The sequence below is a fragment of the Drosophila grimshawi genome, unplaced genomic scaffold (assembly GCF_018153295.1).
Source record: "Drosophila grimshawi isolate 15287-2541.00 unplaced genomic scaffold, ASM1815329v1 contig_848, whole genome shotgun sequence".
Taxonomy (NCBI): domain Eukaryota; kingdom Metazoa; phylum Arthropoda; class Insecta; order Diptera; family Drosophilidae; genus Drosophila; species Drosophila grimshawi.
Window position 1 is genome coordinate 13,101,350 of NW_025063692.1, and position 26,387 is coordinate 13,127,736.

General features: G+C 40.1%; 1 protein-coding gene across 3 annotated transcripts; it reads right to left on the bottom strand.

Moving 5' to 3' along the window:
- Nucleotides 1–7,922: 7,922 nt before the first annotated feature.
- Nucleotides 7,923–24,588, bottom strand: LOC6565812 (inositol hexakisphosphate and diphosphoinositol-pentakisphosphate kinase). 3 transcript variants are annotated; one of them, XM_043216186.1, is made up of 14 exons: nt 24,095–24,588; nt 23,026–23,458; nt 22,714–22,956; nt 21,672–22,170; nt 20,468–20,739; nt 20,239–20,407; nt 19,958–20,155; nt 18,472–19,492; nt 17,974–18,352; nt 12,398–12,640; nt 10,734–11,165; nt 9,916–9,994; nt 9,605–9,842; nt 7,923–8,973 (listed from the first exon to the last, which is right to left on the bottom strand). In XM_043216186.1, exons 1-14 carry the CDS (start codon nt 24,473–24,475, stop codon nt 8,047–8,049), a joined length of 5,514 nt encoding a protein of 1,837 aa, XP_043072121.1. In that variant the 5' UTR covers nt 24,476–24,588; the 3' UTR covers nt 7,923–8,046. The 3 variants fall into 3 exon arrangements, with proteins under 3 accessions (XP_043072121.1, XP_043072120.1, XP_043072119.1); XM_043216185.1 differs by having other exon boundaries at nt 12,398–14,107; XM_043216184.1 differs by having other exon boundaries at nt 12,398–14,107; nt 20,239–20,422.
- Between the last annotated feature and the right edge of the window lie 1,799 nt (nt 24,589–26,387).

Genomic DNA, 26,387 nt, shown 5'->3' on the forward strand with positions numbered 1-26,387 from the left:
GCAGTCGTTGCTTGTTTGTTGCTGTTATTTATCAACAATTTTCTCCAGGTCGCTGCTGCTGTTATTGTTGTTTTTCATTAGCAAGTTGAATGAAATGTTTGGTTTGCTGTCTGTTTCTGTTGCTCTCAGCTGAACCTGCTGCGTGCAATTAAAATTCAACAAATTCCATTTCACTTTAACTCACACACATGCACAAAACAACCAAAAAAAAAAAAGACGATATATGTGTGTATAATCCAATCACACACACGCATATGCTGCAGATGATGCTGCGCTCGATCAATGAATCGTTTACGCGCGACTGACAGAGAGCGAAATATAGAAATAGAGAGAGAGAGAGAGATGCGCAATACACACACACTACCGTTAAACCGCAAACTCGACACTTGTTCGCTTGTTTTTTGCTTTTGCTTCGATCTTTCTTCTCTTGGCGTGCTTGCTGGCAATTTTGCCTTGCCTTGCCTTGCCTTGCGTTGCCTTGCGTTGCCTTGCGCTACGTTGCGTTGCGTTGCGATTGCTTGGCGTGTTCGTCGCTGACTGAGCGGAGTCGGCGACTGCGACTGCGCAAACGTAACTATTTTCGGTTTTATCGCTGTCGACGTTGCTGTTAAAGCTGCGCTTTAAGCTTAACTTGGGCTTTGTAATGTTGTTGTTATTGCTGCTGCTGCTGCTGTTGACGTTAACTTTACAACCTGTTCGCGTAAATCAGCATTTAAAGAAGTGCCGACAACAAACGGTAATGAGCGTGCAGCGCATGCGTTAACAACAATAACAACAACAGCAGCCACAATCTTGCCCGCTTTCTAATTGAACATTTTGGCCTCTCATCTTCTTCGTTATCGTCAACATTAGCTGCACTCTTCAACAACAACAGCAACAGCCGCAGCACCAGCAGCAGCAGCAGCATTAGCTCTGTTGTTGTGACGTCAGCGAACATTCTTGAGATAAATTGAAACAGATTGAAAGTTGAAGTATTTCTTATACTTCTGGAATTTCTGTTGAACACCTGACTGTTACATGAAAACCGAACTGATACACACACACAAACGCACACGAACATACACACACACACACACAATTATACCACACATATATATATATATATATATATAGATATATATATATATATTATGCATGCAGTTTTCCATCAATTTTATGATAAATGCCAGCATCAAATTGAGCAAAGCTTTTTAGCTGCTGTTGAGCGCCAAAAGCTTTTTCAAATTAACAAATCGAGTTTTTCGGCTTTTTTAAGTTGCTTATTTAAATCTCAGTACGATTAAATTTGATATCGAGTGGACTAAATAGATGTCGAAAACTTGTAGAGCTTAAAGACCCCGAGACGATCAAATAATGTGCATCATTTTCGCCAACTCTTATTTGTTGCTTCTACATATACACATTTATATATGAATGTAATAGAATTTTTTAAAATTCCATTACAAAAATAAATTAATCAAAGCAAAAAATAAAACAAACACCATTTGCTGGTATTCCTCTTGCGCAAACAATTTTTTAGTATCCAAAACTTCGCTAGGTTTACAATCGAACGCTTATTTTTTTGGCTTTTAGGGTCTCGTTTTTGGCTTCTGTACAGCAAATTAAAAGTATTTTGGCTTTTATTTTGGAACCCGTTTGACTGAAGCTCAAAACGCTTTGTGTTTGTTTTTGCTGCACTGTTTTGACTTATGTCGAAGCTTTGATTATTGCTATATTTATGCATATATATGTATCTATGTATGTACACTCAGAAAACAAAATAGATTTGAGCCATGCGTGCGTTCTTTTGGTTGTAAGATAACTATATATAGTATATATGTATATTTGTGTGTGCTCACATGTTCAGGCCAAACTCAAATTTATATAGAGCTATATACATATGTAATGTGAATATTTCAGCCGGTTAAAACGCTTGTAACTTTTGCAATGAAATGTTAAGCGGAATTTTCAAGCCTCATAAACGAAGCTCAGCCAAAACAAACTTAACAACAAAATGTACAATGTATATATATATATATATAGTGGAGCATTTCGTGGAACCGAACCCCAACGAAAATAGAGTAATTAAATATATATAAGTAAGACTGAGCAGCCAACGGCACCTTAAGTGGAGCGTTCAACTTCATTTGTGTGTTATGTGAAAGCAAATAAATTAAGTGCAAGAATACCAAAAATACAAGAAGAAAAAACCAAAGCAAAACAAAACAAACTAAACAAAGTCTTGCAGCAATGTGGCACGCGTCGCAAAACATATTTAAATGCAACATTCCAATTCGCAATTTTGCAACCGGTGAACAGCAGGTTGCATATCGAAAGTAGTCGATAAGGTTTACGCAAGTGCCAACCAAGTGCTCGATACCAAAACCCTCCTGTGGCAAGTGGCAAGCGGCAAGTGGCAAGCGGCAAGTGACAATCGGCAAGTGACCAGTGACTTGTTTCTTTTTTCTTTTTTTTGTGTATTGAAAACGGTTGAAAACTGAACCATGAAGTTGCACAAATTTATGTAACAGGCGGAGGGAATTATAATTTGGATGTAAATTTGGAATCATATAAAAAAAATTAACTTTAGTATTACTTTAGGGGCGCAAACATAGTTAAGCATTGCTTCAGTCCCAGTATATGTTCTTCGTTGTGTTTGTATGTATGTCTGCCTGATACACGTAAATCAAGTTTCTTGAAATTGATTGATATCCCTTTGATGTTCCTACAATCAATTCAAATCGAACTTGAACAACTTCAAAAGTCCGATTTGGTGCATCGATACTATATTTCAAATCTCGCATAACTAACAAAGAATAAAGTATTACGCCTTACAGATATTTTTATTTTCAATTATATTGATAGCCAATTCGGTATGTTGACACACCCAATCACATTTGGCATTTGCAATTGTACTTGTTAGGGTAGGGTATATCCAAGGTCGTTTATACCCCCCGACTTGTGCACTTGTTTACTTATACCTTTTTTCCCATTTTGTTTTCATGTCGTTTGACTGCTTATCCTAGCAATCGAAGTTTACTTGGATTTATGCAGCCATTGCAAACGAGCGACAAGTTTGTGCCTTAAGTCTTTCGTTTTTGGCGGCATTCATAAATTGGTTGTTATTGCAGAGGCAGCCAGCCAGCCAGCCAGCCAGCCGGACGCCCAATTGCGAAAGGCATGATTAGCAGAATATATAAATAAATAAATAGATAAATAAATAGATATGTACGAATCGAAGCATTTTAATTGCATACGAGTATTTGTGCGCATTGCTGGGCAGACAGCGATTGCATGATTACAAGTTTTCCACTTGCATCACAACATTTGTAAATATACATATTATTTTATTGAGCAACTCTAAATTCTCACAAATATAATTCTGAAACAAACACACATTTCAAACTCTCCTTCTTGAATTGATTTTAATTTCAATTCAATTTTTGAAAATTACAAATTAGTACAAATTGGTCTTTAAATTCAGTGAAATTGAGGGAAATATTTCAAAAATTTATCGATTCTAAAACGAAAAAAATAAAAAAAATATATATATATATAACAAGCGCTCTGACGGAGAAAATATGAAACAAAACAATGAGATCCGTTCATATTTAATCGTCTGGCAATTCGAAGAAGCCAAGCCTCAAAATACCAACAAAAAAAGCACTGGAACACACTTACACATATACACACACACACATACAGACAGGCAGGTAGGCAGTGAGTTGGTAATCCATGTAAATATGCCAATGATCTTTCACTGAGGCAGCCGCCGAAACAACAACCGGCAACAACTTACACTTTTTAACGGCTACGTTTGACTGCTTTCACTCTTCAATGGATTCTTTAAAAAATACACACACAAGCGCACAACAGGTAGACAGCTAGCTTGGCAGTGAAAGAGAGAGCGAGAGAGAGAGAGAGAAAAGAGTCTTTGCTACTTTGCACGGGGCGTTTAAGTAATTTTCAATGTCTGTCGACTGTCTTTGTCGCCTGCTCGGCTTCTCATGCGTAATTAGCGCGCAATTGACAAAGACAGCAGACAGCAGCAAGAAACCAAAAAGCTTCGTTAGGTGATTTATTTTTGACATTTTTTCTACATGATTAATGACGAACAGTGAACAGTGGCGTTTGCAGCCTGTCTGACCATCGTAATTATGACCAAAGGTCAAATAATAATCTCAATGCCAATATGCCTGAACAGGATGCGGGCAGGCAACATGCAACAATAATCAATGTTTTCGTCTCCAATAAACACACTCTCTCTTTCTCTCTCACACACACACACACATACAACTCTGAACAAGCTGCTGGCCACTTGAGTCGCTTTCTCAGTGTGGGTGTGTGTGTGTGGGTGCGAGCAGTCAGCAAAGAAATCTCTTGGAAATAATTATATTTGCCTATCGATATGCAGCGGCGTCTGTCTCTGTCTTACAGACTTCATTTTCGTTGTTGCCTGCAAGCAACGGTAGTTCTAAGTTCCTTTCGATCGCCAACTTCGTTGGTTCACTGCTTCGGCTACTTTCGGCATGCAGCGCGAATCAGCGCGAGTCAGTCGGCTTAATCGCTTTGTATAATGCACATGGAGCGCACCTATTTGCATGAATTCGCCAACGCTCTGAAGAAAATATTTACCTCTAATTAAATCTTTTAAGTATGCATAACTTGAAAACTAGGGAAGGCGTCTTGGGCGTGGCTGACTCTCAGATACAGTGTTATTAAATATAAAATTAATACATTTTAAGACAACAACTTGGCAATGCTACATTAATAGTTTTATTTTAAGCATCCAGGCTTGGGTTTTAGATCAAACATCAATTTGGCATTGAATCATCTACTTTTTTGCACCCAACTTTATATATACTTTCGATTAATTTTATTCTTATTTCAAATATATATATGTATCGTCTTTTTGGGTTATAATAACCGTTCATGATAACCGATTACCCATTTATACAGCGTACAGGGTATGGGAAACGGCAAATAAAACAGCAAGCAAACGACAAAAACAACAACAGCAACAACACATCCATCATCGGCACTCATCGATTTAACGTTGGAATCTCGAGTGAAAAAGAAAGTGAAGCTTCAAACTAGTAAATCTTTGTCAATCGGACTCTGTGCAAACTCAAAAACGTTTTGCATTTTTGGGTTCGTATTGAATTTTTTTTTTTTTCATTTTTGTATTTTCTGCAATTTGCTAAAAACATGCCAAACAAACATATATTTGATATATATGCAAATGCTTTTTTTGTACCCAAGTTAATATTATGCAGATAGGTCTAAAAAAGGTAAGTTTCTCAAAAAAAAAAAGAATGAATAATAAAATTTGCTTTATTGTCTGATTTTAGCTTACTGATAAATGCATATCTTATCACATCCAGAGAAACGTGAATACTTTAGATGATACCACTAATCATGAACTCAAGAATCCAGAAAAACCCCAATCAGACGACAAAATGTTAATGTTTAGTTTAGTTTAGTAAAAAACAGAAAATATAATGGAAAGAGAAAAGTAGAGCAAAAGAGTGATAGTGAGTAGACAAGAATGATTAGAGATATTTCATGGAGAAATGTGAATATTCCATCCAACGACTATTTACACCAGACTAATTAAAATTTAAAACGAAAACGGCCCTGTTCTTAAAATATGCAAGCACTTAAGGCTAATACATTTATATATATATATATATATATATATGTATATAGCTAATTTGCGTGATGTCGATTTGAATAAATTGGCAAAGCCATATGCAAAAGAGCTAGAACTTTCCCCATGGCGAAACTTTCCCATAGCATCGGGCACCCGCACCCAACCAAATACCAAACAGCGCCAAACGGCTAAATAATGCATATCCATATAAGTTAACATACATACACATAAATAAATATATATATATGTGTATTTATATATACATGTGTGTGTGGGTGTGTTTGAGTGATGGGCACAATTCTACTCTTGTTACAGTTCAACTGTGTCTCGCTTTTCACTTGGCGCGAAAAACTAAATTGAGTGGAAACTTTTCCATTTGCTGGTAACATGTGCAAAACACTAATTACACCAAAAACTAAAATTGCTGATGCAAATAAAATCAACAACAACAACAGCAAGAAGAGAGCTTAAGCAAATAGTTATTAACTTTGAATATGCTGCATTTTGTTAATTGCCTTAACCCATTACAAATAGCTAAAAGTGGTAAAATTAAGTTGCTGAAAAGTATCTAACAGGCAGAAGGAAGCATCTGCGACCCTACAAAGTATATATGGCTAATATCAAAGTGAAGCATCTAGATCTATCCTAAGAATGAACGAACATAACTATATCGACTCGAATTGTGATGCTGATCAAGAATAGCCCTTTGTCCCTGCCTTCTTGACTATTTGCATTTCTTATTATTAATAACAACTTAGAATTTTTGGTTTGATTGGGTTTTTTTAAGACTTTCCTTTTTATTACCACTCAATGTATTAAATTAATGATTTTTTAAAATTTATTTTATGTTGAACTAAAAGCCAACGCTTTACGGCTGGCATCAGTTAATTGTCCTTCTCGTGAGCAAAATAGTTAGCTGATTAACCCAGACGTCAATATTATAGTTATTAGGTCCTTCTTTATGTTTAGATAAAGATAAAGATTCAAAATTGTATAATGTAAAGTCATAAAAAATAGGATTAAACTTAATTTAGATTTATGTGAAAAGCCGCCGTTAAAGCCACTTCTACAATAGAGCACATTATTGTTCTTGATTTTTTTTTAAAGAAAATATTGCCCATACGATTATAAGCCTTTGAAGCTGGATATATGCAGACACAGTTGTATCCCAATCGCCAGACCAACTCTATTGTTTTTCTTTTTACAAATAGAACAATCATACTGTTCCAGAATAAGTTTTCTAATTGTTACCTTTAAAGGATAAAATAAATTGAAGAGCAAAAATTGTGCATTTGTAGCTGTTATTTTTCTGATAAAACCAATAATAAATGCATAGATGATATATACGTTAAATACATATAAGAACAGCCACATATGTTAATAATTCAAATGAGAACTGTTCTTATTTTGTAGTCTCCACTAGGTGAAGCACCTGAGGTTCCAATCAAAATTTCAATTTCTGGCTCTTGTCGCATTTGTATTTGTATTCCGAATTGAATTCGTGTCAATGAAACACATTTGAATGAAAACAAATAATAAACAACAATACATTTCTTATGCATTATTTTGTAAGTATTCTGTACAGCCCTAGGGGCTATGGCATGTATCATTTATCTGTGTGCAACGATTATACAAATATATTACAGATACAGGCAGTTACAGACTGTTGTTGAAAGCAAGAAGTACTCAGTACTTATCTCGTGCTCCCATTCACATTCGTACTTCAATATATATATATATATATATATATGTATGTATGTATGGATCTGTGTGTGTGTGGAGTGAGGGCCACATTCATCAGTAGTAGGTGGTTGATGTGGACTGGCAGCAAAGAGCATGCCTTGCATACGCAATTCAGAATACGAATACAAATTCAAACTTGCAATCGAATGTGAACGAGGTTAATGCATGCGTCTGTCTACAAATAGACACCATAAATGTGGCTCTGACAAGTGAAAACGTCGCAAAACCGGCTGCCTGCCGCCTCTCAGTCATTCTGACTGCTGCTCTCTCTCTCTCTCTCTTTCTCTCTCTCTCTATATATATGTCTCTTGTCGCACGCGGCGGCGACTCCCTCGCAGAGCCATATTGGGGTCTGGGCTATGCGGTCAATGACAGCAATCGAATCGCTTACTAATCGCTTTGTCTCACTTTCACTGAGTGCTGGGCTCGCCCCATGATCAGCAAACACAATATCGTCATTAATATCATCGCGATCATTATCGTTACTTAAGTAATCCATGCGACGACTAGGCTGGAATTGAATTGAATGATTCTACATAGACAGGTGTACGGACAGAAAAATAGATTTAATTTTAGTATACTTGGGCTAAGCAACAGTGCGAATGCAACAACAATTCAAGTTACAACTTGAGATAAATAGATGAAGATTGAAATAAAACAATTGTTATAGATTATAGTTCATAATTTTGCATCTGGACGTTCTCCGACGGCTGCTCCTTGGACTGGTCATCATTAACTTTGGGCGGAATGGCCGGCAGCAGGAGAAACTCGTTGAACAGAAAGTCGGCGTCCATTGACTGTGTTTTGTCGTGATAGCCACGGACAATGCCACGCATAGGTGGCTCTATGAATCGTTCCTTTACAATCAGTGCACCCGGATGCGGTGACGCATCTGCTGCACCTGCTCCTGCTCCTGCTGCTGTTCCTACTGCCGCTCCTGCTGCCGTTCCTGATGCTCCTGCTGTCGGTGTGCTACAGATTGTTGCATCTGTGTCCAGCGAATAGCAAACCGATAGCGCGTTGGGCGGCCGATTATAGTTGGCTGCAGTTGTGTGTTGCCTCAAGGAGCCAGCCCTGGAGTCAGCATCGCTGCTGCTCTTCAGATTGATGCAGCTCTGCGTGTGCGAGACATTGGCATAGTCATCCTTGGTGCTGACCAGCGGTGCCCTCTTCAGCGTGTTGCTCTCAAATGGGAAGTTCGAGGTGGATGTGGACTGCGTTAGGTTCTCGAACTTGCGCAGGCGTGCATCCTGACGCAACTGATACGCAACCGCTGGCAAATTGATCGAGGCATGCATTGCGCCTCCATTCGCCTCCGGACTGATGGCGGCCCCCTCAAACATGCTGATTTGTTTTTGTATGCGCGGCGAGATGGGATCATGAGTGCGCCGCACGCTTGAACGAGTGTGCTCCGGCGAGGCCTGCGTTATGTGCACCGGCAGAGCAAAGCAATACTTCGGATCATCGGTGGCAACCTCCGGCGGAGCGACAGCATGCGCCGAACAACAGTAGCACATCTCCAATTTGGGCTCCACATCGACAGGCAGTGAAGGCGTCATTGCTGTCGACGGTGTGGCCTCCTCGTCATCTTCAAAGCCCTGCAATAATTTAAATACATTAACGTTTAACCAATAAAAAATTAATTCAATTTATATTTTTAAAAAAAACTAAGTTGAATTTCAACCCCATTTGATTATAAGAGCAAAAATCTTTCAGTTTTAAAGCAATCCTGATGCAACTTGGTATATATGGTAAATGTGGGGAAACAAATGCATTAAAATTTGAGCATAAAATACAAAATGTGTGATGAATAGCATAGACGCAAAGAGAAAGAGGTGGAAAGAGGCAAGTTGGCTGATTAACTCTGAAGAATTAATTTCACCATTTATTAGTTTATGCAAAAAGATTACACCAAGCATTGTTCTACAATGGAAGATTTATTAATAAAAGTCTACTACGCATACTATGAGCAAATATTAGTTTTCCAATTAAGAACGCTGGGAGCAAATAGTTGAAATTGTTTTTGTACGGATTCTATCATTATCCTAATGAACTTTGGGAAACCATATAAAAGATACATATATATATATTGAACTATAAGATTTTTAGTCATATAGGGATAGTCAAATCCTTTTGACCAGGCTTGATTTTGTATTTATCACAATTAAGATTTAATTGGATAGATTTAATAAGAGAAGGTATAATTGCAATTGCCACCCAATCACTCACATCTATGGAAAGCGTCATGGAACCCTTGTTGGCCACCATGCTCAGGTCAAGGTCGATGTCCAGCCCAGTACTGACTGGGGTAAGGGATGTGCTGCCCGGTCCAAATTCATCGCAGACACTCAGATAGATGCTGCCGTCGGCCAGCTGTAGCGTATCCTGGTTCATGGGCAAAAAGGAGTGCAGCTCATCCGACACATCTGGCTCATTCATCATCACAATCTCCACAGTGCTCAAGGGGCTGCAAAAAGATATATGCGATTGGTAAATGGACTACAGTTAACGGAAATGGGAAGGGGAAGGATCACACCCACCTGTTCACATTCTGAAGGGGAGCAGCATCCTGGTGCTCCACAGATACGATGTCCTGTGGCTGCTGCTGTTGTTGCCCGGCTTCGTTGCGGTTGTGTTTCAATTGTTCAAGTTGTTAGTTTTTGCGTTTTATTTTTGTCAGTGTAACGGAATTAAGAGGGAGAGAAAGAGCGAGAGAGAGAGAGAGAGGGAGAGCGAGAATGTGCAAGAGTCAGAAGCCCTCAGTGCGTGAGAGGACGAGCCGAAGCTATTCGTTAGTCAAGACAAGGCAAGGCAAGGCAAAGCAAGGCAAGGCAAACGATAAAAAGGAAAAGGAAAATGAAGAGGAAGAGTCAGAGTCAGAGCCAGAGCAAAGAGTGCGACGCGATAGGCAATTAGGCAATTGGAAGTGCATGCAACACACACATATGCACATGTGTATATAATTTATATCATATATGTATATATATATATATATATATATACGAGTATATATATATATATGAGCCCAGATCGCAAATAAAACGTGATAATGGTAATGTTCTATTCATTTATAGTGATTCCAACAATGCACATCAAATCTCTATAAAAATATATATATATATATATACAGTAATTGATAAATCACTGAAACAATAAGTGACAAATTATGCGATAGTTTCAATCCTCTGAAAAAATCAAAACAAAAAATAAAAGAAAAAAAAAACAGAAAATTTGCTTATGAAAATTTGTAAAGAGAGTCTCCAATGAGCCAATGCCCATCATCAGATAAGTGGGACAACAGCAATGAGGAGCTCCAAGATTCACCAAGAAATCCATGGCTTACGTTTAGAGAACTTACGCTGTATTTGTGCTGTTGCAATTTGTTGCACGTGTTGCACTGCCACATCGTTGACATCTTCGTCGGGCTCTGATGACCGTGCAGCACCACTCGGATCGGACTCGCTGATGCCAGAATAATCACTGGTCTCGCCAGTTGCATTCTGGTTAGGCCTCTTGGTCAAACGGGCATCTTTTTGCTCAGGATCCGCCGCCATTGAATTCGATGTTATATCCGATACCGATATGACCTGACCAACTCCAGGTGCTGGTGCAACGACTATCGACTCGTTGGTAGCAACGGCTGTGGCGCCACCAAGAACGCGTGGCGGCGAACCCGTCGGCGTCTTGGAGATCTGGGCTATCATATCCTGGAGAAAGCTGTCCAGTTTCCGCAGCGACAGTGCATTGTGCAGTGTCTCCAGTGGTCGTATCGGCGGCACATCCCCGAACCCTAAACGCCGGGCACACATTTGAACCAATTAAACAATTAAAATTGGATTAACATCCGTTCGGTGTTCAGATTTTATACAGTATACAGGCATTATGTATTCAAAAAGTGATTGGATGGAAATGGAATTGGAACCGGAAGCGGATGGAGAGTTAAATAAAAGAGAGAGGAGCCACAGAATTAAGACATGTTAACCATATTTAATTACAATATAATTAGATTTGAGTGTATTATTGATTGATTGATTGATTGATTGACTGATTGATTGATGTATGTGTATGTATGTATGTATGTATGTATGTATGTATGTATGTGCGTTGCATATGCCACAACACGGGTCTTTTCTCTTTTGGTGCACTGTGCAAAATACATTCAGTGATTTCACATTTGTAGATAGGTTTGCAGCCACATTAGGAACATTTTGGAAATTTGTAAAGTTTGTCGCTTGAAAATGCATTAATATATTTTGTGTTCCAATTAGAACTCCCAACTGAGATAGAATTTAGTACACAACAAATATTTATCGAGTTTTTGTTTAGTTTCATATATATTTCGAAATACGCTTGGTAAATCACATTTTTAAATACTTTCCTTTTGTTTTTAATTTATATTGTTATTTTACTTTCTTCTTCATTGAATCGATCATTCAAGTAGAAACTAAGCAAAAAAAAAAATCATTTTATATTTAGATTTCTAACAAAAATATAAGCTAGTAACTGCTTTGCTCAAACCTGAGACACCTGGCAGCCCTGTTTTGTTAAAGTAAGCTAAGAAGAAGGTGTCTAAAATACAAAAAAAAAAAAAAATAAATAAAAAATAGAAAGCGATAATATGAAATGTGTGTTAAGGCGCAGACTTTTAAACATAGCTCGGCTGTCCTTGAAAAGAGATTTGCTTCTGTTTTGAAGATAATCTCAATCAATTTAAAGAGATAAAATATTTAGTTCTTAATGTTATTAAAAAAAGAAGAAGGAATTTGAATGTTAAAGTTTCATTTTAAAAAATGTTATATGCAAAATGTTGCATTCTATATTTCTATGTTTTATATTTGTTTATTGTAATTTGTGGATAACTTCTTATGTAGAGGGGCAACAGGTCGCGATTCATGCAGTTTTTTGTATGAATGTTAAGAGCTTAACTGTTTGTGTGTGGGGGTTTTGGATCTGTATGTATGTATGTATATATATATATATATACAAGTGTGTGTGGATATGTGTGTAGTTGTGTGTACTCACCGGATGATGATACCGGTATCATATCGCGTAGATTCGGCGCCGATGAGCTGCCGCTTATAACTGCCGTACTGAAAAGGCTATTTGCGCTGGTTGCCATCTTTTTGCTAAAACCACCGAAACCCAACATTTTCATATAGGACATCTGGCCGGCAATACTGTGTCTTTGGCGACGCGACGATGTGGAGGACGAATTGGCTGATACTGATGATACCGATGCTGATACCGAGACCGAATTGTTGCTATCTGTATCGATGGTACAATTGGTACAACAAGACGGGGACGTTGTGATGATGTTGTTGTTGTCCATGGTTGTTGTTTTTGTTGTTGTTGTTGTTGGTGGTGTTATGGTAATTGTTGTGTGTGTATTGATGTTGATGATGGTATTTGTGTTGTTGTTGTTGTTTTTGTTGTGGTGGTGGTGTTGGTGGTGGTGTTGGTGGTTGGTGTATTGTTTTGGTGCGTCAATTGGGGAGGGATCGATTGGTTTAAATTGGTTAGTATTAGTTTGATTAGAAGACATTGTTGCTGTGGTCTTAAACAAAGCTATTGCAGTTGCAGTTGTAGTTGTTGCTGTTTCTATTAAAGTTGTTGCAGTTGCTGTTGCTGTTGCTGTTTTAGTGGGTGGCGGTGGTGGTAGTGGTATGGTCGGGGTCACTGTAATCGATGTGGGAGTGGTTAGGTTGCTTGTCACGCTGGCTGTGGCTGTGATCAGCAGGCTGGGTATGTTATACAACATCTGCTCCTCGATGGGCGTCTGACTGGGCGTGGCCGAAGGCGTTACATGCTCGGCAATGGGCGCAAAGCAGCTGACAAATGCATTGCCACCAGTTGATGCAACTGATGCGGCGGTTGCCGCCGGCGCCGCCGTCGCCGCCGCTTGCACTTGCCCCATTGCCCCAAAGCGAAAGGGATTCTCTGGCAAGGCGGGCGGCGTTGCCAGCAAAATGGACAGTTGGCCACACGAATGGCTGTTGACCTTGCGCCGCCCGCGCTCCAATTGCCGATGACGCGAAACGTTCGTTTCCCTCTCCCTGTCCCTGTCTATGTCCATCTCCATGCACAGCCGCCATGTGGAGGCTGTCGGTGAACTGGTGCTGTGCCCAGCGCCCAACGCCTGCTGCTGCCCAAATGTGCCGCTTAAGAGCACCGCTGGAGCCGAGCTCGATGCCTGGAAATCATACTCGAAGCTAACAGAAGAAGCTGTGCTCCGAGCAGTAGCACCAGCACCAGCACCAGTAGCAGTAGCAACAGCAGCAGCACTGGCCTGACCTTGACTGTCCCTGCTCCCGGCCAGTTGCATAAGACTCTTGGAGTGGGCATGCGCCGAGGCGAGCGGAAACGAGTTGCTGCTGCTGCAGTTGCAATTGCAGCTCAATGGCCGCTCGTTTGTGGCCAGCGTTGAGATTTGCGGCTGTACTCCCTCAAAATCGGACTCATCACCGCTAACCATTCGCCGCATCCGCAACAGATTGTGGCGCTTGTGAGTCCGACTGCCGGCATTCACATTGAGGCACTGCGGCGTGCCCGGCGTCAATGAGAAATCGATGTCCGACAGCGGCAATTCATTGGTCGACGAATCGATCTTGAAGAAGGACAATTTATCTGTAACGCGTATTTGAATTGCGGTCCGATTGCCGCTACTTCCACTGGCCACGCCCACGCCCACGCCCATGCGAGCATTAGCGATCTCATCCAAGCTAGCCGACGGCGCTATTTGAATATTAGAAGAGTCGCAAGCGGGGGAAAATCGTTTGGATTCGGATTTGTATTTGTATTTGTATTTGTATTTGGTTCGATGTTCGTTTTCCGTTCAAAGAAGATTGTGTGTGTGTGTGTGTGTGTGCGAACGTGTGTGTGTGTGTATGTGGTGTGTGTGTGTGTGTGTGTATAAGTGTGCGTACGTATGTAGGTCGAGAGTAAACAAACGAAAAACTAATTAGCCGAAAATACCCAAAAAAAAAAAAAACAAAACCAAAAACGAAACAAGTTTTCAAGTAAAACAAGAGAGGAAAACTAATCTTCGGCATGCCGAAAGCTGAACGCACCTGCAAATGCAAAATAAGCAAAAAACTCTCTGCTTATAACAAATATCTTTACCGAAACGACTGCTGCTGCTTACTATATCTTTAATCTATATATATATATATATATATATTGCTAGTCTTTGGGTCTGCTTGGTGTTGCAGAAATTAAAGTTTATTATTATCTTATTATCCCTATGCATATTTCTCAGCTACTTGAGTTATTCTTAGGATTACTTAAAGCACCGAAAATCAGTGATTTTGCTCTTTAATGTCTGATATCAAATAATGGCATCTATCATTCATTATGCTAAAGAATTCGAAGTCCATTTGTCAAATCATTTTGAATGCTGAATTTTATATGCAATTTCATAAATTTATTATGTCATATTATTAGTCATAGTCAGCTTTGATTGATCAATCATTGAAAGACCGGAATTGAGTCTCACAAAGAAACGAAGAATCGGCAATGGAACACTACTGATATTCTAATCCTTTAATTAATTTCAAATATAACTGCCTTAAACTATGTGTGAATTATATTTGATATTTATAAATTTATTTTAGGCGACGGGATAGGATACGTTTTTGATAAAGCTGGTAAAAATTTCATATAAATTCAAACAGAAACAAAATAGGAAAGCGAATATTGTCATCTGCACAATATTGTCGATAAAGTCGTAACTTATAAATCAATAAATATTTGGAACGGTCAACGGTAACAAGTGTTAGTAACAACTGAAGCCAAAAACGGAACTCGAGAAGGAGCAGAAGCGTTATATCGAGAGCAATGCGGAAAAAACGGACCCTCTTTGTAATTCCCAAAAACTAATATTAATATATAATAACTATTTACATATCTAAATTGAATAATATTTTGCTTTGCATAATGGGGCAGGCAGAGAGCGTCGATGGCGTTGAACAACAGCAGGCAATTGGTCAAAATGAGTCCAGTTAGTTCTGAGAGTTAGCGTCGTCGAGTTAGGCTTGGGGTTAGGGTTAGTTGGTTAGTTGGTTAGGGTTAGTCTGCTTGGGATTTGCGCGCACAATTAACAAAGAAAACAACAACAACAACAACAACAATAACAATAACGAATAACAACGAACAAAGAACATTCATTTTTGAGAATGTCACACTTGGTATTGGAACGAACCAAGACAAAAACTATTCAATAAACAATCTTTAGATCTGATCGTATCATGCAATAAAGAAATGTATTTAGATAGAAAGACAGAGACAGAGACAGAGAGAGAGAGAGAGAGAGAGAGAGAGAGAGAGAGAGAGACAGACAGAGGGAGAGCAAGAAAGAAAGAGAGACGAAACTACACAGACGAGACATATTTATGTATATAGTCGACAGAGACAGCAATAAGTAAATAAATGATATAAAAAATAACATAGATAGAAAGAGAAAGAGAGAGAGGGATAGAGAGAGAGAGAGAGAGGGATAGAGAGAGAGAGAGAGAGAGAGAAGGAGCGAGAGAACAACCACACGAGATCATATTAACCAACATCAGTTGGATGCCAGCAGCGTTGTCGCAATTGGCACCATCTTTAAGACAGAGTCTATCATTCAGAGACAGAGAGAGGGAGAGAGAGAGAGGGGAGAGAGAGGGGGAAGAGAGAGAGAGTGAGTGACATCGTATTATTATGCTCTCTTTGTCTCTAGTTTGTCGAAACTGCTTGCAATATAATATATCATATATTATATATTATATACATATATATATGATGGGCTTGACAGCGCTTCCTGGCACTCAGCTAAGTTGTTAATAATAATCATCGTTGGCGCTATATGAATTCGTCTATACTTCATAGGTTTTTTGCCTGGGTGGGTAGTGGATAGTGGGTGCTAAGTACATGGTTAAGATTGAATGAGTATTGCTTAGTTCAGTTTAGCTGCATTGCCAAGTACACGGGATTCCGCGGCCAGATGCCTATCGATTTTCATTTATTTCCCCAACAGCTTCAACCTCCGTCCGTTGAGCTCTCTCTCTCACTCTCGCTCACGCTCTTAAGTCGGAGGAGAGAAAGAGAGAGAGCTCAATTTGTTGTCAGGAGCCACACACAGTTTGTGTGTGTGAGTGTGTGTGTGTGGTTTTTAATTTCTTTATATATTTATTTATTATTTTTTGTTTCTTCTTCATAAACAATAGTTTTTGTCGTGTGGAAAAAATGAAAATCAAAAATGTTAGGCTCTACTTTTTTGTGTTTGTGATGCTTGAAAAAAAATATTATGATAGAAATATAAGAATATGGAAATTGTTGCTTAGCATTCCAGAGCAGCATCAACCATAATAATTAAACCAGGACAAAAATTATATTAAAAGATTAATATCTTAGAAGAATAAATAAATAAAAAAATATTTTTAAAAAAAATATATATATATAAAAGTATAGCAGAAAATTAACAAGAATTATAATCTCTGGGATGCAGAAGATTAAATACCCTTAGACGACATATTTGTGATATTTTCCATACAACAACCTAAACATTGACAGATTGTTCCTATGGAAGCTACATGATACTCGTATACTAGTAATCTAGTGCGATGTCTGTGCATTTATTGAAAACATCTCTCAACATACAAGTTGTTCACATATTTACCTATATATGTTTATACGTTATTAAAATAGTGGTTCGATCCAGACGACTTGATAAGTTTTTGATGTGCGGATAAATGGCAAATTTCGTAAAGCTTAAAAACTGAGATGGACATGGCTATTTTGACTTGACTTATGCTGATCAAGAATACATATATAAAAAATAAATAAAAAAATATCGGATATGTCCCCATCAATGCTATACGATACACATTTTGCGACGATATTTCAAAATTCTTGGAGATTTCTCTTCAACAAAGCCTGATTCACAATCTTAACCCTTGAAGATGATCAACGCTTACTGACCAATTATGTATAAAATATATATAGTTATCTAAGACTCTAAATGACAGTGCAAGCTTCTCCTCTTGAGAACAGAGTATTCAAATTGTATTATTGCATTGAGCAAAATTAGTCAGTAAATATCTTACATATCAGCATTATTTCAGCTGGCATTTGCCTGGACTTGTGGATCTTTTATTTGGTTTTGGGAAGGAGAAATAGATAGAATACAATTGGCATGCAAAACAACAACAAAATAATAATAATAATAAACGTATAAGTTTTGGACAACCAACTAAGCAGAAATAACGTAGTAGACAAATAGCCAAGTTAGTTGAGATAGCCAATTGTTTGTCGATTGTGTTAAAGAGGCCAATTAAGAAAGAGAAAAATAACAAATGTATGTAAAAAGTTGAACAAGTACAAAATTAGAACGATAAAAGGATAAAGCGAATATTGAAATCAAGTCAGTCAACAACAAATGTATCAAAATTCAAATGGTAAACAATGCCGACCAGTGAGACCAGGCAGTTATATGCTGCTTGCTGTTGGTCACACTGCGGCCAGGCGTTCTTCGCTCACATACACACAGCCAGACACACACGCACGCACGCACATACACGCACGCACGTACACACACACACACACACACACACATACATACATACCCGCCTCCTTGTCGCGACTTGCCGACGGCGATCCACGCTGCTCGTAGCTGCGCGAGCGCGGCTCACAATCGGGACTGCCGGCCCGTATATCGGGACTGATGGGTCGCAGTTGCTGCTGCTGATGCTGATGGTGGTGCTGGTAGTGCTGGTGGTGGCCCTGGTTGCCCTGGTTGTGGAGCAGCAGCTGCTGCTGCTGTTGCTGCTGCTGCGAGGCGAGCTCCTCGTTTAGACGTTTCGCCAAATCCATCGCCTCGTGACCGCTGACCGTGTGATGGGCCCCAATTGGGATGGGCTTCGACTTGGACTGCTTGGAGCGCAGGTCCAGCCGATTAAAGCCAAATGAGTTGCCAGTTGTATTCCGCGCATTCGACAACGGGCACTACATATTATCGCAAGACAGAGACAACAACAGAGAGAGAGAGAGGGAAATATGATTAAAGCCTTTAAGTCTGGCATAATTGTAATGTATGTGTGTATATAGTATATAGCAGTTCATACGCTGCGCATCTTGCCCTGCTGCTCCTCGCTTGGAATGGTGTCGTTCTCCTCCTCGATGCGTGATGGATTCGACTCCTCGTTGGACTGCACACTCGAGTTGCACGAGTTGTCGCCGTGTGAGTGCGGCCGAAATCCGGGCCCAGGTGGCAAATTCTTTTGTACGCAACAATTGACGCCCGGACTGAAATGCAACTCGACATGGAAACGCTCCTCCGATGTTGGATCTTTGGTCGGATCCTCGTACAGCATTATAACAATCTGGGACATATAGTTCAGCTCCGTTACCATCGATATATAGTCCATGGCACGGCGCCACTGTTCGTCGGTGACGACATTCAGCAATCCGCCGTAACGGAGCACCGTCAGCAGCGAATGCACATGCGACTCGCTCGTAAAGTAGAGCCGGGTCCGCACATGCCTCTGCGGACTGGCCACGCCGTGGCTGTAGTGCGGATTCAGTCGGTTCATGAACTCATCCTCGATCTCGTCAATGTTGCGCTGCAGATCGCCCTTGATTTTGCGCAGCAGCGGTGAGCAAATACCCTGACCAATGGCCAGCTTCTCCTGCGGTGTCAGACCATATTCTTGAGGTATTACAATATCGGCCAGGTTCTTCGCATAGATATACAGCTCCTCGGCCTGATCGTATTGCAGCGTATGCTGATTGTGCTGTAAATCATATTTGATGCAATCATAAATATCGGGTATTTTCGAGATATCGAAGAGCTTTGACTTTGTGCTAAAATCCTTCTCAATCTTCTCCCAGCGACAGCGCATCAGATCCCATGTCTCGCCATGGTACAGTATCGCATCCTTTGTCTTTGGATCGTCCTTCTTAATGCTTATAATGTGTAGCAGTTCGCGTATCAGCAAATGCACATGATGACAACAATCAACCGGATTCTTGACAAAGTCCAAAGCCTGCGTTATTGATTTGCTGTTGCACGGATTAATCAAGACACGATCCTCCTGTGTGAACTCGCGATCGTTTTGCATCAGCTCGTGCAGTCGACCCTTGGCGCTGTTTGGATTAAGAATTTATTACTATTTCATTCAATTACATAATATGTCAAAAATGATGACTGGTCAGGCTCAAAGAGGAGCCTGAAAACAATCCGACTTTTAAATAACATTCACTATTGGAATTGAATGATTCCTGTTTGCTATTCTAGAACTAGGCTAAATTTCTATAGTTCTTTGATCGACACAAATATAAAAAGCAAAAAAAAAGCTATCCAGTTATCGGTTCGGTAATTTCTAGACCAATTTTGAGACTCTTTTGCGCCTTCTACAGCGCTTTGAGCTGTCTAAACACAGACAACAATGATATTCGACAAATTAAGAAACAATTGAGCACAATTGAGTCGGAAGTGTATTTATGATATGTCAATTATCGAATCGGAAATTATTGATCAAATCGAACAAAGCAATCATATAATTATTAAACAGTCATTTGCGGCATATTTGTTCGATGATGGATACTTACAGGTTTTGGTATTTGCTTGAATCGCAATCGTTGTCGAGCAGTCCGTTTGTATTGGCGCTCTTCACCATTTGGACCAGGATGGGCGTCAGCTCGCCTTCCAGTGCCAGCAGTCCCTTGGCAAAGGCAGCGGCAGTCATTTGAACGCGCCCCTCATCCGAGGCATAGATCTTGAGGTCGTGACGAAACGTTGAGTGCAAACTACAATTTAGATTTGAATTGGGGAAACCACTTAAGATTGAAGTGTTGAAGGGGGACACAATAAGAACAATTTTAGTACGTACCGCAGTAGACCCAAGCCTTGTGTGCCCGAATAGTCGGAGCGTCCCTGTCCGCCCGGATACATGCAGCGAAAAATGCGTCCCAGCTCCTCGGCCTGTATGCGACCCGCTGGCGTTAGTTCGCCGCCCCATTTGAGGATGAGGACCAGCGAGGGTTCGGCGGGCGTCTCGGCTGGAATTGTTAGGACTTAGCGTGCGATTAGATTAGTTAATAAAAATGACAAGGACCTACCATCATCAGAGCTGGAGCCACGTGGACGTCCCTTGGGCTGGTATTTCATTTGCACCTTGCGATTAATCCCCGAAAAATGGCCATACATTTCGAGAACGTTCTTTAGCTGCTCCAGCTTGCTCTCCTTCTCCTCAATCTCCGCATGCGCCTTTGTGTGTATCTCGCTAAGCAGAAATCGGGCTATATCAAGTATTTCTTGCAGCTGCTTGGGCCTCTTTAGCTTCACGTGTCCCAGCTTGTAGCCGTCGTATTTCTCAAAGATCTCAAAGAATCTGCAAAATGAAACGTATTCGATGAAAAATGATCTTCTGATTACCAACCTATCACAACCAAACCGACGATTACAAATGCATGAGCCCAGAGTACATATTCTTGATCAGCTTCAATCAAATCAAATTGATTTCGATCAAACGTGACACATAAATTCGAAGCTTAATTTATTGATAGCTCCTCTTCCGATTTCGAAAAAAAAGGCACCAATTTTAAAATAGAGATAAGATGGTGAACAACATTTGATAGTTCAAAAACATAACTGCAACAATTTGGGCAGTCGCAAGTCAAATGGAGGTTTTTACGCAGTTAAGATCAACATTTATAGTGACCTGGAAGCCGGAGGCGGAAACTAAAAGCCGAAAACAATACCAATTTAATTGTAAATTGTACGCATTTAATCGTTCTCTGAGATTTGATAGAAAAACTATCCTAGGCACTCCCATGAGTTTGGTTTGGATTTCGTGATGATCAAAATAATTTGTCAACCAGCAACCGATCTGTCAACCGATAAGTCCAATGACAATGCTCCGATGTGGACGACTCAGATATATGCACTGACGGAGACATTTGATTTGTTTCATCACATATTCTCCATCATTAAGAAATGCATTTCTAAAAAGTCGAAATGCAAACTGAAATTGTCTCTAAAATTCAGAAACAAGTAATGAAATTTACTGACTCGGCTTTTATGTTAGAGTTTAGCTTAGAGACCAAGTAGCTCAGTGTTGCAATCATAAAACGCTAATGTTAATTCGTCTAAGCAACAAAAGAAACACTCTTTGAATAAAAAGTTGAATTACGCTCGGCGTATTTCTAAAATTCAGGACGATTTTTTGGTTCGGAACGCTTCGGATTGCTTTGCATAGAGAAAGTATCATTGATGTGTGAATAAATGGATTGTGAGCAGTAAGTTGATAAAACTCGAACTCACTTCGGATGGCGCACTTCGACCTTCATCTTCTGCTTGGGCGTGCGATCTCCATGCCTGATTATGGCCACAACGCAGCGTAGCTCCATCATTTTGCCAAATGTTGTGGGCACAATGGGTGGATCGTCCAGCTGGAATGGCACCGACCAGGGTATGTGGAGGGTCGGCGTGAGTTCCCGCAGTATCATGTTGCCCAGAATTTTGGCGCAATCGTCATAATATTTGTTGGAGTTCTTCACAAAACTAAATCCGTTGACATCGCAAACGTAGCTCTTGCCATTGGCTCGCAGCAGATCAAAGCCGCAGACGGTCTGCTTGAAGGCCAAGCACACCTTGCGCGATATTAACTTCTCCGAGTGATTAAGTATAACCGGATAGCGTATCTCCTTGCCCTCGCTATCCCGCTCCACTTTGCCATCGAGCGCCGGGCTCTTGCGTGCCTCCGCATGGGCATAATCCGGACCAACGGTGTAGACCTTGACGTCGGTGCCTGAAAAGTACACTAAGTTGTAAAGGTAATGCTGGATTCAGTGCGTTCGACTGGCGACCAGTTTTTCTTGGGGGACTAGATATCGGCAATGATAGCAATGAGCAACGATCTACCAAGCTGCAGGTGAGCGAGCGAGACGCAAGACAATGCCAATGACATTATGTTGTGCTATATATAAATGTACTTTTCTTTCTTTCTTTTTACTTTTTACATACTTTTTTTTTTTAAATTTTTATTGTATGCGCGTTAATGGGCGTTAATGCTGGTGGTTATGGGGGCGTGGCGTGGCGTGGAGTGGCGTGACAAGCATAGATTGCTGCGCTGAGATTGAATTCGGAACATCCTAAATACATATATAATTTGGCTATTTATTTTGTTGGTTGGGGGAAAGGGAGCGGGACGGGTGGTGGTGGTTACTGGTTACTGGTTACTGGTTGCTGGAATGCGTGTGTGATTGATTGACTAGACCAGCATTGGCTGGAGCGTGCTAGAGAGCAGTACCTAGAGCAGTATTGATTGCATAGACAGGGAGCATAGAGAGCATAGAAAGCATACCATCGGTGGGCATAAAGTCCTCGTAGATAAAGGAGCCCGTTTTGCGCACCCGCGACTCCGGCGAGTAAACGCTACTACGGCTACCAATTTTGCGAAATAAACGCTGGCTGCCACCGCCCGCAGACGTTGGATAGTAGATATAGATGTTGTGATCCTCCGCCGAGACGGGCTTCTCGACAAACGGCTTGTTAAACGTAATACCATTGACCTCAACATGATCCTCCGACTCAATGAGTTCATGATCTAAAAATAAGTAGCGAGTTAAGCACAAGTTTCTCTATAGGATAAGGACAAGGTAGTGGCGTCACTTACGCTTCGGATCGGGTGAGTCGCGATCGAGGACAGCATAGCGCGGTATTTCGATGCCCTCCTTCTCCAGTATGGCATAGACGCGTCGTCTGTCCTGGATGTCGTACTGCATATGCAGATTATTGAGGACAAACGGATTGCGGAGCTGCGCATACTCGATCGCCTTCTCCAGCGGAAAGCCTTTGGAGTGAAAAGAGACAAGGCAATCGCAGATGGGCCAGTTCTGTACTTGTTCGCGTAATATCACATTCTCCTCAAACGTCACCAGGCGAATGAACTCAAACTCTCCCAGCCGCGTCAATATCTCCTTCATTGGCTTCGATTGTGTCTTCTTGGCCATCGCACAGATGCCCACAATGACCTGTTTGCTGGTACTTGACGAGGTGCTCGTATCGGAATCCATTCCGTCATTGCTGTCCCCAAAGTCCGTGTCGCCCTTTGAATTATATTCAAATGGAAATGCTTTCGATTAGGAACTTGTTTATTTGCCACTCCAATTTCATTAATAGTAACAACAAAAAAAAATGAAAACAAATTAAAATTTATTACAATTTTGTTAAGCAAACTTGATCATTTGCTTGATGCGTTTTCTTATTTTGAGATTTCAAGTAGAAATTTATATTCTTACATGTTCCAAATATTTTATATATTTTTGGAATTGTGCAAAGATTTGATTAAGATTGAAAAAGATCAACTAACTCAGGAATGCCGAACAAATATTCAATTATATTTCATATTATTTATATGAGATCGAAGGTGATTTCCTTTGCCTGGGAAAGCCAAAAGTGGAGCAATATTAGGCAGTAAAAAAGGAGATCTCGACTAGACAATACTCTGCCAACGAACCGGGTGAATAGCCCAACGCACAATAAGCCGGCTGATAATAAGCAAATGGCAACTGAATATTTGTAGTTTCAATTGGCGCGATGGCTAAACAACAATTTGCTGTTCCCACAACTGATTAACGAGGTCTAATTTAGGCCTGGCCAAGATAAGCGATATACAAGCAATAAGCGATGAGCGATGAACGATGGGGATGAGCGATGGGCGATGAGCGATGAGCGTCACCTACATTGAGGCACTCGTCGCAGTAACAAAAATCGTCGCTGTTGTTGTCGTCGTTGCTGACGCCGCATTGATAATCATGATCAGCGTAGTCGCAACCGTTAAATGGCCCATACTCGCCATTGCCATCCTCGCCCTCCTTCATCTTTGTCATTTGCTGTTGTGGCATGCCACTGCGTCTGTTGCGGCGTCTGGCTCGCTTATGCGTGTCCGGGTCGCAACTGCGCTCCTCGCTATCCGGCGTCGAGTGCTCGTCAGCATCTTGCAACTGATTTGTGGGCAAAGTGACGCCGCTACAAGAATTTGCTTCCAACTTCTTTCTATGGCGCTGATGACGCGATCGTAGCTTTTTGAGGCGCCACCAGTCCTTAAGCCATGTCCACTCCATGCAATCACTTGCCGTTGCTTTTTAGTATTCGACGACGATCAATTTGTTGATATTGCTTTTAAAAGCACGCAGCATGCATAATTCCCAACTTTCAACTTGAGTAGCGACAATCAACTGAGCAGTTTTCCACGGTTACCACTTGGATTGTGACTGCGACTGTGACTATTGCAAATATGGCTATCAGCCTATCAGACACGCTCTGTTCTGTAGACTCGAGCGGAACACATTGTTGTGCCACGTGACACGACCCTAGTAGCAAATACACATTGCGTGCCTGCTCGAATAGTTTAAAATTAGTCAAAAGAATACGCGCACGTTCGCATAAAGTAAGATAAACTCATACAAGGAAAACTATATTTATATATATATATATCGTACATAAGTTAAATAAACCATATTTATTCTATGGATATCATTATCATCTGAGCGCAATTTATTTATTATAACAGCGTGTGATTTGAATTTCAGTATACATCAATTTGATACAATAAACAACTGGAGGAAATGTAGACACGCTCTCATCCCTACTCCGGAACCATGAGAGATAAACATGTGAGGCGGCTCTAGACAAATGAGCTAGACATGAAGATACCCTGTACGATACAAATCGAATTGGCAGCCATATCTTAAACAATATTGATTCGGCTGTTTATACTGATCAAGATTATTTACAAATTATATATAACAAAGAGAGATAGAGACAGAGACAGAGATAGATATATTAAGTCACTGGTGTTGTTTTCAGCGATCGGAAAATGTGCTGATCCAAATTTAATCTACATAAACACAATGAGTCTGCTCTGCTCTGCTCTGCTCTGTGTTTTCTCATATTGCTCTTGCCCTTGTCGCTGTTATTGCTTTCTCAGTGTGTAATTGTTTAAATACGTTATCTTTGTTGACAGCAACAACGACGACGACAACGACACCAAAACCAGTGTGTAAATATTTATATTCGCTTTAAATTCAACTCAAATATGCATAATATTTGTTTTTGTATTTGTATTTGTATTTAAGCATGGCTGCATTCAAACTAGAGAGTCTCTCTCTCTCTGAGTAATCATTCTGAGGCTAAATGAATTTGGCTTATCGGTTTCTTATCTTAATGAAAATCAATTTATGCCAAATTAAATAAAAATCAAAACAAACAACAGCATTTGGTGAATGAATGACTAATGAATAAAATGAAAGGAGTGCAGTAAAGACTCAGTGTCCGAGTAGAATGCGATGCGATGCTCAATTAAATGGCTTAGAAGTCACCTAATTAATTTAGGTATTTATAGTAGCGAACTATGCGGGTTTTCTTTAAAGCGAGGAAGAACCCTCAATATACATCCTAGCAGAGTGTGTCGCCTTAACTAGAAGAAGATGCAGCATCCTTGGGATGCATGTTATGAGTTTCAAAGGCATAGAGGCCCTCAAAGACATAGAGGCCCTTGGGAGCTATAGGCTAAGGAAGGGAGCACAATAGATCGAGCAGTGCAGGTACCCCAATAATAATAGTAATAATAATAATAATAAATAGCGTCACAATTCAAACTGATTCGGAGTACACTAATAAAATGAATTTCATGCTTGAAGCAGCCTTCAGTTAAATATTTTTCTCCTGTCACACCAATTTAACACATATAATCAGTTTATATTAGATAAATTTAATTAAAAAAGTAAAAATAAATAAATATGTAAACACGCATGATAATACAAATTATAATCAAGCAGTGGCAAAACAATTGAAACATTCATTAATCACAAGTCGGTGCACAGAATCATCCAAATCCTGGAGAGTAAAACCACAATTCAAACAAATTATACTAAACCGATTCGAATTTAGGTTCCAATTCCGATTCTGGTACGAAAAGTAAACGACTACCGGTATTTTGTGGAACTTTTTCTTTCTTTTTGCATTGAAAATGCA

Excerpts from the sequence above, each read along its gene's own strand:
- LOC6565812 (XM_043216184.1), bottom strand. The coding sequence starts at position 24,475 with ATGGAGTGGACATGGCTTAAGGACTGGTGGCGCCTCAAAAAGCTACGA. Across the intron at positions 23,459-24,094 it reads ACTGCGACGAGTGCCTCAAT|GGCGACACGGACTTTGGGGA; the intron begins GTAGGTGACGCT and ends TATAATTCAAAG. Across the intron at positions 14,108-17,973 it reads AAGTCGCGACAAGGAGGCGG|CGCCGTCGGCTAGCTTGGAT; the intron begins GTATGTATGTAT and ends ATATTCAAATAG.